At 43.0% G+C, this 14,615-nt stretch overlaps 1 protein-coding gene across 3 annotated transcripts in view; it reads right to left on the bottom strand.

Annotated features, from left to right (window-relative positions):
* FOXN1 (forkhead box N1) overlaps positions 1-14,615 on the bottom strand; it is a 54,372-nt gene that overhangs the window by 20,707 nt on the left and 19,050 nt on the right. For all 3 annotated transcript variants that reach the window (XM_043530968.1, XM_043530969.1, XM_043530970.1), the window contains 3 exons: positions 6,275-6,423; positions 4,412-4,915; positions 831-941 (listed from right to left, as the gene is read on the bottom strand). In XM_043530968.1, the coding sequence (XP_043386903.1) occupies positions 831-941; positions 4,412-4,915; positions 6,275-6,397 (738 nt within the window). In that variant the 5' untranslated portion in view covers positions 6,398-6,423. The remainder of the gene's footprint in view (positions 1-830; positions 942-4,411; positions 4,916-6,274; positions 6,424-14,615) is intronic.

Here is a 14,615-nt window from a genome sequence, read left to right as displayed (position 1 = left end):
TTTATGTTTTATGGGGGTGTGGGAAGCTCCCCAAGAACATGCTAAGGCAGGGCTTATAGGGGTCAGTGGGCCACGAGCTTCCTAATACCTATGTCAGGGGTCCATGAGCCTCCCGAGACCTGCTGTGGGTGTTCAGAGCGCAAAGTCTCACGGTGGCTAGAAGTTCAGAAGACCCCCAAGGAATCATCTAAGGTTCTCCAGGAGTTTGTGCACTTACTCAAGGGGTGTCCTACATCTGTGCACCTCCTAATATCTGCAGGAGGTAGGCTCCCCTTCTGCAAATCTTAGGAGGTTTATACTATAATAGTGAGAAAGCTGCAAAATAAATGATTTATGGCAATCAAGTACAGATAAGGTGATTTGTAGCTGTAGCAGCACTTGGCTGTTTAAAGCTGTGTGGACTACCCAGATTTTTAAAATATTTTTCTATGTGTATTTTTGTTTGAGGGTACATTAAATATATTTTATTTTTGTTCCAACTGTCAGAGTACAGTGGGTTTCCAGGGTTTAGATGGAGCTGGTAGTTACAAATGTAAAATCTTTTAACTTGTTAACAGAACTGGTTTTCTCTAGGAGTCATTGTAAGAGACTAAATAAGCAATACCATGACATTTGTATAGGCTATTTTTTCTGTGTAACCGTGTTTAAAATTCACTTATCTCTATTTCTCCTTGACAGTTTTTTCATAAGCAACATGAGACTATTCATGTAGGAACTTCCCAGCAAATGCAGAATTAGTTGATACTGTTCACCCAGTTCTTGTGTATTATAGTCAGAGTCACCAGACCAGTATATTGTAGGACATTCAGTTGTCCACACATTGCACATACCTGGTGAAATGGGTGTGAGGGGCAGTACATTTGCTGCACTGGAGGCTGGTAACAGTACAGACTGGGCTGCCCTTCCAGTGGAGGTGTCTTAAGCTTGACCTCTGAATCCCGCTGAAATATATTCAAATAAGGAGTTATTACAGAAAACAACAGATGTGTAAATACATTGAACCTTTCAGTTACTGTCTCCAGTTTGCCTTTGGATCTTTTCTCTGCCCTTCTTGGACTTATTTCTACTCAGACAAGAAGTATTAACAGGAATGTATTTCATCTGCTGGAGCTGTTAGAAGGAACATCCTCTTACTGATTTTTGTACAGTTGCTATTTAGAAAGAAAGCAGCTGTTGTTAAAATCCTCTAACACAAATATGAAAAATCCAGAAAATGATCATTTCTGTTTGTCCTTTTTTCTTTACCGACCAGAATAACCCACACTCCTTAGGTCTTTCTGCCTCTCTCTCACTCCTTCTCCCCCCTCCCCTCCCCAGTTGTCAATAGAAGGAATGCACAAAGCTGGAGGGAGAGTTGGGAATCAAAAAATATGGAGAAACAGGTTACAGAGGAAAATCAAACTAGACTGACTGCATCAGCTAGCTTGATTGCTATAGAAAATCTAGTTGTAGAATAGGAGCTATCTCTAAAACTGCCAAGAAAGGCAGGTAGGTTGGTCAGGCTTCAGCAGCTTCGGCCTCTCCCCTGCTGCCCATCTCTCTGTCTAGGATTTCACACACTTAGTGCACTGCCAGAGTCCTACAGACTTGCCTCAGGGATGCTGACATGGTAAGAATATTCAAAATGCTTGTCTATCCTTCCAGCAGTAACAGCAGATAACAAGCAAAATCCAGTACAAGTGAAGACTGAATGGAGAGCTGCAATACATTTAGGGAGATTACCGCAAAAAAAGAGAGAAGCTCAACCTACATTTTGCTTTCTATTATAAAGTTGTTATAAAGACTGATGGACAGATTTGATCAATAGCTTAAACACATAATATGTGAGTAAGTGGGGTAATTTCTAATAACCACAGAGCTGGCATTATTTAAATGATCCTGGCAACTTGATTAAACCACAGATTTGAGCTCTCTACCAACCAATGCAAACTGGCAGGGCAACCTCAGTGTTCTAAATATCTGCTTTTAAATCTCCTGCATCACTTTAAAAATTATCACTGATGTTTGTGTGTTATATATCAAAAATGTGTGTGTTCTCCTACTGGCTTTGCAGTGTCTTTTAACCACTTAGCATTATTCCAAGGAATGCATATACAGTAGAACTTCAGAGTTACGAACACCTCGGGAATGGAGGTTGTTCGTAACTCTGAACTAAATGTTATGGTTGTTCTTTCAAAAGTTTACAACTGAACATTGACTTAATACAGCTTTGAAACTTCACTATGCAGAAGAGAAATGCTGCTTTTAACCATCTTAATTTAAATGAAACAAGCACAGAAACAGTTTCCATAACTTCTTAATTTTTTTAAAATTTTCCATTTATTTTTAGTAGTTTACGTTTAACAGTACTGTATTGTATTTACTCTTTTTTGTCTCTCCTGCCACCTGATTGTATACTTCCAGTTCCAAGTGAGGTATGTGGCTGACCAGTCAGTTTGTAACTCTGTTGTTCGTAACTCTGATGTTCTACTATAGTGTATAAGTGAGAAAAGGGAACTACCCTTCTGCTTCAGCAGCATAAGAGGAATAGCCAGACTGAGAACAAATATGGAAATATAATTTTCAAGTTTACAAGAGAGAACTGCAAATTAAAAACAATTAAAAGTCATTATTAAAAGGTCACATGCACATCTTATTTTCACCAGCGTATTCAGGTAAGTCAGAAACCATATGAATCTGAGCCCACCCTTGGCCTTGGGGATGAGGAAATATTGGGAGTAGAACCCCCTGACCCTGAACTCCCGAGGAACCTCCTCTTTTGCCCCCAGCACTAGGAGTGATTGCACCTCCTGTAGCAGGAGTTGCTCGTGAGAGGGGTCTCTGAAGCGGGACGGGGAAGGTGGGAGGGCACAAAATTGGATAGAATATCCCACCCCTACCATGCTCAGGACCCAGGGATCTGAAGTAATCTGGGACCAGGCACGGTAGAAGTGGGACAGATGATTCACAAAGGGAGGGCAAGGATTTGGGCTGGTGCACCTTCAAAAGTTCGGCTTCGAGCTGGGGGCTGCTTGGAGGAGACTTGACCCTGGCTGGGGATTGTGAACAGTGCCGCATTGATGAGCCGGCCTTCCGTGTGGGGGAGTGGTGCCGATGCTTCTTATGCGAGTTCTTCCTCGGTGCCGAGATGTCCCGCACCAAGGCCGGTGTGCTGTGCCCCCAGGCTGCCAGTGCTGGCTCTTGAGCCAGCTGGGGCCGTAGAGCAGACTCTCCATCCAGAGAAGCTTGAGGCAATAGTCTCTCTCCCTCTTAGTTCTGGGCTTGAAGCCTCTGCAGATGGTGTGCTTGTCTTGCAAAGGACCCTCTCCCAGGCACTTTAGACAAGCAGTGTGCAGATCCCCTCTGGGCACAGGCTTACCGTACCTATCACATGGCTTGAACCCCTGGGGCCACGGCGACAGGGAAAATATTGGGTGGAAACCCCCCAACTTAAAACGTACTGATACAACTGACTAACAATCTAATGAAAAGTAATAACTGTATACATGGAAAAATGCTAAGAAACGCAAAGCAAGAGACCAGTTGCTCCAACGACTGTCACTGGCGGTCAGAAGGAACTGAGCAGGCGGCGGGTCGGCAGGGACCTATATACACCTCCACAAAGGCGCCACTCTAGGGGGCTCCACAGCCAACCGGACAAGTACCGCTAGGGTAAAACTTTCCAACGATCGTGCACGCGGCATGCGCACACACCTATTGGAATGAACATGAGCAACACATCTTGATGAATGACAGTTATGAAAGGTAGGTAACCGTCTTTTCATTGTCACTAGGGTTCTGCCTTAAAACTTTCTTTTTCTGATGAACAGTGGACGAAATGTAGAGAGGAAACCTGCTCTTAATTGAAATAATGGATTTCAAAGAGTTGCAATTTAAAGGAGTTTACAGACTTTATACCTTTCCTTATATTTACTCTTTTATTAATCTCAAAGCAAATAAAACATGCATGAAATATAAACAGCCCAAACCTCCTTATAGTAATCTGATCTTAGATTGTCCTGAAGCCTATTTATTGCTGCCTATAGAATTGAAATGAAACATTACAATTTGTGAACATGCCTTGTGAATGCCGTACAGCAGTACAATTTTCCATGGTAGCATGCCAATTAAATGGGAGCCACCACTCAGTTAGGTCTACCTGAATCTTAGTTGTCAGGAAACTTGAATATTTCAGGTCCACATATTGGGTTTATAGGGAAATCATTTCTATGGACTTCTAAGAATTAATTTTAATTGAGGAAAGGGAGTTGCAAGGGGAACTGCAACAAAAGTGTTACAGATGTCTGTTGTGAACTCTTGCCAGCAACTTTCAAAGACTAATTGTTGGTTCAGTTATGCCATAGATAACAAGAATTATTCCCAAAAGTAGTTGAGGACCCTGATGATAGCCCTCTGTAGTATGGTAACTCACCATGACTTGGGAACTGTGATCTTGGCCTGTGGGGTTGTACTGGAGATTGTTACACCATGTCGGTTCTGTGGAAATGTTCTGAATATGTGTGGGAAAGGACTCTGACTCTCCAGTGCCTGTAGATCCTGGTAGCTCTTCAAAACCCTCAACGCTTCTTGCATTTTTGAAGGAATTACTATCCAGTGTGAGGGCTGGATGAGTTTCTTGGAAGACATCTTCACTGAACTCCCTTTTATAAGGATGGAAGGGGTTCCTGCTGCTCTTGAGGAACCTGCCATAGTTTCCTGCAGTGCTTTCTTCATAGCTATACCTTCTGAATTTCTCAGCGTTGGGAGAGACTTTAAATTTGCACTTGCCAGAGTGAATTCCTTGGTTGGCAGGAAATCTCCCATGGATTTGATCCTGGATTGGAGAAGAGGGACTTGGGCTGTGAGAAGATTCTGAACTTTTTCTTTCTGTCCTGCTGTCTGGATCATACGACTGGCAACTGAAACTGGGATTATCCTGCAAGGCAAAATTTACATATATTTAAAGACCATTGAACTCCAAGAGCTGGTACTTTAAATATACAGTGAACACTGGGCTACAGAAGTATATTCAAGGAGGGACTTGCAGATTCAGAAAGATCCTTCAGGGAAATCTGCATGAAAATACAGTGTTCCCTGCAGAGAGAGTGACCTTGAAGAATTTGCAGCATGTCATAAAAAACCTATAATGTTTCAGTGATCACTAATCTACATAAGAACTTGTTTGTCAAGAGTCCTAGTTTTTAATTTTTCTAAATACACATCCAATTTGAATGGTTTAGTCGCACTAAAACCCATTACTGCTGTGACAATCAAGGGTATTCATTTAGTTCAATAAGCTACTGTATTGAGATGTTAAGGGGAAGCTGATGTATTGTATCCTGATGTGTAATGACAGTTTGAGCATTTCTTGCAACTAAACAGCAGTCAGTGCTAATCTGGTTTTCACAGAGAAATTCTGTTCATTCAGGGACTCCTCCAAAAAGCAAATCCAACTCCAGGCCATTTTTGGCTTGATGGATGAATGAAGACCAATTTTAATATTATTTTATAACTGTCCTTCTCTTTTCATTCTTCAATCAAGCGAAACATGTCTGCAGGTAGGCCATTTTTGTTTCACAAAGAAGTATTATAAAATCATAGAGGTAGTTGTGCCAAGCTGTTTGGACAACTATACTGTTAATCCACCACCTGGAATTTTCATGATGGAATCATATTTGCTTTCACTGTAGTTGAATGCAATGTACCAAACCAGGTGGTGGACACAGACATGCCAAAATCATCAGCTATAACATTACAGCATTCTTTTTTTAGCAAGCTGAAAGTTTGAATATGTGAGCAGTAAGAGCCAGAGAATTTCTTTCAGTTCATGACTTAAAGTCACAATCAAGTCTGAAGCGCTTGGTGATATCCTCCATTGGCAGGGGATGGACAAGATGGGTTAATCCTTTGAATCTCTAATTTCTATGGTTCTGTAAGGAAACAGTATAAAAATCACTTCAAAACCATCACTAGTTGTAAAATAACTGATTCCTATTAGAGGTAAGTTGCCTATTTTTGTACCTGAGTAATGAAGTCCATTAGAAGAGTTACCATAGGGCTTACAATTCAGCACCATATGTAAGCTTTTGACACTTCAGAAATATAATTTAAATGTTTGCTCTTGTACACCAATTCAGCATTCTTGGTGCCATCTGTTACCATAAAGAGTTCTGAATTTATTCTTGTGTTATTTCTTTGGAGGGACAAATCTGAGTCCCAGTACACCAACTGTTAATCACTGTAGCTGGGCTTGTCCTTGTTGGAAAGGAGAAAAGAGATTTCATGTTTTACTCACAGTTTGCTGAGCTGGGGAGCTTGGGTCCCCTTGTGTCTGCATGAGGTTGTCTTGTTGGTCACTTTCCAGACTGTCCGAAGAAGAGAATTTAATATTAGGTTGATCTTCAAGCAATGAAACCATTACCAAGTCCCAGCCAGGAAGAAATCCTGTTGTAATGGAACCAAATCACAATGAATATCAGTGTATATCTGCTTAAAATGATGTCTACTGTAAACGGACAGCCTTTCTTGTCCCAAACAAAGCTCTAGGGCTTCACCATTTACATACCTGTCTGACCAATGTTCCTCTCCCTCAGATTGTGAGTATTTCTAAAATCGGAATTGTGAAGTAAATCACCTGATTCTCTGGGGAAGATTCTGACTGCAGATATCCAGTCTAGTCACCCTGTTCACCAAAAACTCTACAGAATTACCAGCGCACTGGCATTTTCCCATTACTTTCTGCTTAGGGAGAGGGGTTATACAGGTGTATCTACAGTGCTCTGCAGTGTATCTACAGTATGAGAGGTGTGATAGCCATGCTGGCTTACTATGGAGTGCACTGCTCTTCCATGGAGGATTATGCTTGTACTGTTGAAACCACACTGCTTGGGGGGTGTTATCTGAGGATAATAACACTGCTTTGTTGAGAGGTTCTTATGCAGATGAACCCACACTGTTCTAGGCAGGGCAATTTAAAGGGAAGGTTTATCTCTTCACTGATTAGATTGGGAGGGGTCATATACTTCCACTTTTTCATTGGTTAAAGGCACATGACCTTTTGACTTCTGCCTTACATCAGTACATGTAGCTGAGATGTGTAAGTATCCAGCATCACTTAATGCTATGCAGTGTCATCACTCACATCTTCCTCTCTGCCCCTAACCTTTGATCTGGGACATTTCTGATACTATTGCTTTGTGTTAAGAGAAGCAAGTTTCATCTTTTAATGTCTCATTTTGTGCTATGGGCTCTCATGGGTCTTGCTCTTTTGTGGCCTCACTGTGAGTCTCTCAGGCAGTAATAGTAATGGCTTATCCTATATATCACAGATGACCTTGTGCTGAATGTGCTGCCCTACAGAGAGATCATGTCATGTCTGAGCAGTGTTGGAGCTACGGAAGTTGCATTCCAGATGTACAAATTTAAAACCCTATCTTTACATAAAGAGTTAATCAGTGGAGTTTTGCTACATGTTTAAATGGCTGTTAGGTAAATAACTGCAGGGTTTTTTAGGTTTGGTTAAAAACGATATATCATTTGAATATGTGAACCTTTTCTTTTGCCTTTATAGTTCAAAGAACAAAATCTATTTCAAGATGAGTAGGTCGGCTGAAATGTGCACTGCCCAAGGGAATAAAACACACTGGGGAATGGAAATCAGGTGTGAGACCTCTACTAGATCAGGAACAAGTCATGTTAGCTAAAGTTCAGAAATTTCTTGGGCCCAGGATCATCTCTGAGCAGCTTATCTGGAGGCTGTCATGGAGGGAGCTTCTAATTATTGACACTCGTGATGAAAAGAGCAGGTGAGAAATGCTGACAACTTGAACATATCAGATATATTTTTAGATGTTGAGCGCTGGCAGCCCTGTTCTCAATATTAATTTCTCACTTGGTGGCTGACCTGGGCTGTAAACTTGAATTTTGACCAATTACCTCATTTTGTGGACCAAAAATTCAGAATCTGATTAGAAGCATTGGTCCAGCTACATACGCTAAAGGCCTGGTGATACTGTGTTTTAAGAAGTCATTTGACTGACTCTCTCAGTAAGACTGATACAGGATGAGAAGTAACCTGATTCCAAGAAGTCAATTTGATGAGATGTAACTGAAGTGAGCAAGTCAGAGAAGAGCTTTGACTGAGGATCACTAGAAAATAACGTCCAAACCTCAGCTTCTTTTTCTGTCTCCCATAGGCCCTGTATTCAGAGGGGTTACAATTGAGTTCCTGCTAGGGGTCAGGAAAGGTCCTGCCTGAAACGGAACATTCAGGCTCTAGTTATTTGAAAGCCATTGGCTCTAGTTATTTGAAAGCCATTCTGAAAGTGGTCATGAATAAATTTGGATTATATGGGGAGTTAGTACATGGATAAGGAAAACTAACTGTTGGATCTTTCCAATATAATGTCCTTAATTGCAGCCAAATTTTACCAGCCTTTGCCTGTGGATTTTGTTTTGCTATCTTGGAGATTGGCATGAAAGGAACAGCCTGTCTGTCATCTTAAGACTAGAATCAGTTTCCCCCGAGCAGTGGAAGTGTCTTATTGAGTATTGAACTGGAAGCAACCCTACCCTAGTAAAGTCAAACCAGTTGAGCTAGGGGCGTGATTCCCAGCTCACGAAGACATATCCGTGAGAGCTGTCACCGAGCTAGCCTGCTACGATGGGGTAGCCAGGGTAGACATATCCGTGAGAGTTGTCACCGAGCTAGCCCACTACGATGGGGTAGCCAGGGTAGACATATCCGTGAGAGCTGTCACCGAGCTAGCCCACTACGATGGGGTAGCCAGGGTAGACATATCCGTGAGAGCTGTCACCGAGCTAGCCCACTACGATGGGGTAGCCAGGGTAGACATATCCGTGAGAGCTGTCACCGAGCTAGCCCACTACGATGGGGTAGCCAGGGTAGACATATCCGTGAGAGCTGTCACCGAGCTAGCCCACTACGATGGGGTAGCCAGGGTAGACATATCCGTGAGAGCTGTCACTGAGCTAGCCCGCTATGATGGGGTAGCCAGGGTAGACATATCCGTGAGAGCTGTCACCGAGCTAGCCCACTACGATGGGGTAGCCAGGGTAGACATATCCGTGAGAGCTGTCACTGAGCTAGCCCACTACGATGGGGTAGCCAGGGTAGACATATCCGTGAGAGTTGTCACCGAGCTAGCCCACTACGATGGGGTAGCCAGGGTAGACATATCCGTGAGAGCTGTCACCGAGCTAGCCTGCTATGATGGGGTAGCCAGGGTAGACATATCCGTGAGAGCTGTCACCGAGCTAGCCCACTACGATGGGGTAGCCAGGGTAGACATATCCGTGAGAGCTGTCACCGAGCTAGCCTGCTACGATGGGGTAGCCAGGGTAGACATATCCGTGAGAGCTGTCACCGAGCTAGCCTGCTATGATGGGGTAGCCAGGGTAGACATATCCGTGAGAGCTGTCACCGAGCTAGCCCACTACGATGGGGTAGCCAGGGTAGACATATCCGTGAGAGCTGTCACCGAGCTAGCCCGCTACGATGGGGTAGCCAGGGTAGACATATCCGTGAGAGCTGTCACCGAGCTAGCCCACTACGATGGGGTAGCCAGGGTAGACATATCCGTGAGAGCTGTCACCGAGCTAGCCCGCTACGATGGGGTAGCCAGGGTAGACATATCCGTGAGAGCTGTCACCGAGCTAGCCCGCTACGATGGGGTAGCCAGGGTAGCACAGGCGGTGGAGGGTGGCAGAGCAGGCTAGCTGTGCCAAGTACAAAACTGCCTGAACCCTATGGGCGTAGCTAGTCTGTGCTGCCTCTTGCCACTGCCCATGCTACCCTGAGTAGACTCATATTTTTAGTGCTCAATGAGAGCTTGCATGAGTGTGTCTATGCGAGCTGGGAATCGCACCCCTAGGACATAGGGTAGATGCGTAGCCTTTGTCTCCTTATCTGCCTTTGCATTTGGAACGTCCACCGAAAATATACGCACAGTATCTTCCCTCCCTGCTGCATGTCAAGAAAATATATGTGTGTGCAGATCCCATGCTTTCCCCATTCACAGACTCATGGAATATCAGGCTTGGAAGGGACCTCAAGAGGTCATCTAGTCCAAGCCCCTGCTCAAAGTAGGACCAATCCCCAATTTTTGGCCCAGATCCCTAAATGGCTGCCTCAAGGATTGAACTTGCAACCCTGGGTTTAGCAGGCCAGTGCTCAAACCACTGAGCTATCCCTCCCCCCATTTTTCTATATTCCCTCACTTGTTTTTGTGTGCTAGAGATTAGTCAGGTTAATTGCCTTTAAGGACTTCTATTAAAATCAGATTTTCAGAACATGATCAAGCCCACTTAAAAAAATGTAGTTAATGGAATATCCTATTAATTTGAAAGTATAGTCTCTGCACTAAATTAAACTATTTTGTATGAACATCATACTTATATGCCTGTTAAATATCCACTGTCAAACATTTTTCTATATATAGTCAATTGTAAAACACTTCTCCTGTCTCAAACAATACTGTATGTGAAGTACTCAGAATAAATGAGTTTTTCATTAACTACTGGTTCTATGTATGAACAGATTCAAGGGTACGCTAAATGCAAACTATAAAATCAGTGCACCTTTGATGTAGTTTTTCTTTGTTCTAAGGTTATATCTATGATTTTGGAAAATGGGTACTGAGGGGATAGACATTATTCTTTATCCATAAAGGATTGAGGGGAAAAAATCTTCTACCTCATTGGTTTGGCTTTCCATTTATTGGAAAATCCCATTTAAGACGGAAAAAATTGTATTCAGTGGAAGTTGACAATAAGCAGGCTTGACTGTATAGTATAATAAACATGACACAGCGGCTCTTGGGAGAGAAGGGACTCGGAAGGATATGAACTCCCTAGAGGTAGAGCTAACTTGTCACAGAAAACAATGACCCTTTGATTTTAAAAAACGTATCTTATTCCCTTAGGAGTAGCTGAAATCATTTCTCCAAATCCCATGTTATTTCTGCTTTTGTAAATGTTGCATGACAGTCCCAGGCTCCCATGATAAGATAATTATCTTTAAAAAAATAAATAAAATAAAGCGAGAAACTGTAACCTCAGCTGAGTGTTTGGGTAAGCAGGGCAGCAGCAGCTGATCTATTAGCTCTGCATGACTGAAGCCACTGGCTCCAAGCCATAGTTGAAACAATCCTTGTTTTTGTGTCTTTCCTGGATATTGGAGGACACTCTGCCGGCGACACACTTCACCAGAGCTCGGCACCGGGCCGTCTGAGCACTCAGAGATGTGCTGAATGCTGGGTGCTACTGTAAATGCCTTCTGTATCCCTTGGGGCTGAGATCAGCTTTCATGAGAGGAAGGTGTGTTTGGATGTTCACCAATTCGTAATTCATTCTTCATGCAGCTTGCCTTAAGGAGTGTACTGATCCTAGCTTGACACCAGCTTTTGTGATCTGTTTCTTTCTTCTCCCCCCTCCCAAAAGCACTAAATCATCTTTTTCCTTTCCAGCTCACACTGATACCTCTCAGTAAAGAGACAACTATCTGGGATATTTTCTAGCAGCCTTTTATAGGGAAGTGCTCAGAATGGCCATGGAATTTTAGATTTCCACTTTTCCAGCTGGATATTTAGAGTGACATATTTTCCTCTCATCATTCCCAAATTTCTAGCATTTCAGAGACAAGGCTCAAATCTAAGCCTATATGAAGTGATCCTGTAGCTGGATCTGCTCAGGCAGACCTCTGGAGCCATGTGGAACCCCAGTGACTTCAACTACCTGCATATAAATTGGTCAAATGGCACAAGATTTACATCAGCAATTTCTTGATACCTTAAGTAATTGCTTTTTGGAACAACTTAGCCCTAAATAACATACAAAAGTTATTTCAACAAGTATCTATAGTTGCTAGTCACTAATTAATAGTGGCCCCAGTAAAATTAAGTTCAACACCCTCAGGGGATGAATGATACCAAAAACTAACACAGGGACACTAAACTTTAAAAACAGGAGGTTTTTATGTAATTTTGATGAGACCATGCCTGGAACGCACAGTCAACCTGTGGAACTTGTTGCCAGGGGATGTTGTGAAGGCAAAAACTATAACAGTTCAAAAAAGAACTAGATAAGTTCCTGGAGGATAGGTCCATCAATGGCTATTAGCTAAGACGGTCAGGAATGCAATCCCATGCTCTGAGTGTCCCTAACCTCTGTTTGCAAGAAGCTGGGAGTGGACGACGGGATGGATCACTAAATGATTGCCTGTTCTGTTCATTCCCTCTGAAGTATTGAGCATTGGCCACTGTCAGAAGACAGGATACTGGGTTAGATCAGTGGTACTCAAACTTTTCAGGGTCACGCCCCCTGAGCTGGGAGCGGGACCGTGGCTCTAGGGTGGGGGACGTGGATGGGGTAAGGGGGCCATGGTTGGGGGCCAAGGCTGCCGCGCTCCTCCGAATGTTCAGCACCCCCTAAGGAGTGCACCCTACAGTTTGGGGACCTCTGGATTAGATGGGCCATTGGTCTGACTCAGTCTGGCCGTTCTTATGAATATTGCACTGAACTCTGGACACCTCAATGCCAGAAAGACATTAGCAAATTTGAGAAAGTTCAATGAAGAGCAATTAAAATGACTAGAAGGCTGAAGGAATTGCTATATGAGGAAAGAGTTGAAGGAGCTAAATATATGCAGGTTGTCTAGGCAGTGACTAAGGACTTGTCTGAACAGTGGGTTAACGTGCACTAATGGGTTATGCATTAATTGGTTCAGGTAGACCATAATGTGCCCTAAATGTTCGTAGTGCACTTTAATATACATTAAATCGCACTAGGGAACATTTAGGATGTATCAGCAGGGGCCACATGGACCAGTTAATGTGCAAAACCCTTAGTGCGCTTTAGAAATCACCATCGTGTAGACAAATACTAAGAAGGGACATGATAAATGCTCTGTGAGAATATGAAAGGAGTAAACTCCAGTGAGAGAGGAGAATTATTTAGAATGGCACCTGGGAATATAAGTAGGAATAATGAAAATTATTGAACTGTGTGGGATAATCCTTAAGGGAACTGGTGGGAGTCCTCTTGCTTGGGCCTTTTAAAAGTAGACTAGGCAAAGCATTAGAAAATGCAATTTCATTACTGATTGCACCTATCTATAATTCTCTCATTTGAGTTGATCAGTATAACTTATTCATGGCTTCAACTATTGTGAGTAGTGCAGCCACCCAAAACTACACCATCATGGATATGCTTCACCCTCATGGATTCCATGTGTATGTATGTATATATACACGCATGACATGTTTGATTATTTATATTATTCTTCTGATTTAAGGTCCAAAAAACAGCCTATACAAGAGCTCTAGGCACCCTGACAGTAATTCAATTTATAATCAGTAAATATATCAGTTATTATTATTTTGTGCTGCCAACATACCAGCTAGTAAGCTTAGCAACAGAAACTACCCACTCCATCCAAAACCCTATACTCCCAGTTCTTCCTAAAAGCCTTACCAAATAGATAGATGGCTTCCATAAAACTCACTTCTTGGTGCAGAAGTGAGTTGCATCTACCGTTAGAACTCCCTTCTGGAATATGTTTTTTATTATTATTTTTAAAGTTTACTGTTGTAGAAAAATACTTTGATAATTAGAAAAAAATGAAATTATTGGTTGTTTGTCAGTAAGTGGTTTCTATATGCAGGTCTGGGCACTGAGAGATTACTGTGTCCTAATAACCAGTGGAAACAAAAGCAATCAGTCTCTTTCTCATCCCATCCCTGCTCCCTCTGTACTGTAACAGAGGCTGGGAGATATTAAAACATCAAATCCTTGCTGAGAGGACACTTTCCTAGTTGGAGAGAGGGGAGTTTTCACTGAAGGTTTTTCATGTACTGCAGGTGCAACTTTCCCAAAATACATCACAACTACCTGTGCATCAAACTACATCCAGAATCTTGTGCTTTTGTTCTAAATCGGTTTTAAAAATGTGTTTGAAGAAGTAGCTGCAGGACATTCCATTACACGAACGGTGGCAGCAGTCTGCTCACCCACTCTGTACTCCACAGAAAGGTAGTTAATTGTTTAATATGTTGAACACAGCTGAACACAATTGCCCCTCACCAGGGATATTTTTAAAACATAGGCACTATAGACCCAGGGCTAGGCCCCCAGCAATGGGAGTTATGTGATCACATCAGAAACTCAGATTTCATTTTTAAAAAGTATGTTTTTAGCTGTCAAGGTTGCAAAGAGAATTTGAAAACCTGACCTGAGTGTCAGAGATGGAGGGATTTCTGCCAGAGTCTGCAGCCAGCCTGAAGCCACAGCTCTGACAGGTGTGCATTTCCCCCGTCCATCTCAGCAGGATGTTATTTCCAAGACTCACTGCTTGGGGAAGGGGCTCGCCAACCCCACCCCCAACAGACTTTGTGTGTAGTTGGAAGAGAAGAATGCAGCAGGTCCAGCCCCACACCCAAACTGATACACCCCAGTTGCTGGAAGAAGTACTGGGAATCTCCCTGCTACCACAGCTGTCTCTGGGAGGAAAAGAGTACTCTGCTGCCCCTGCCGCTTCCAAGGTAGAGGGGGCCCTGCTGCTACTCCTGAGGTCATATGGGAGTGCACTCCACTGTCTTTCTGGGAGTGAAGGGGCCTTG

The sequence above is a fragment of the Chelonia mydas genome, chromosome 17 (genome assembly GCF_015237465.2).
Source record: "Chelonia mydas isolate rCheMyd1 chromosome 17, rCheMyd1.pri.v2, whole genome shotgun sequence".
Taxonomy (NCBI): Eukaryota; Metazoa; Chordata; order Testudines; family Cheloniidae; genus Chelonia; species Chelonia mydas.
The sequence above is the reverse complement of the archived record's forward strand: the minus strand, read 5'-3'. Positions and strand labels throughout refer to the sequence as shown.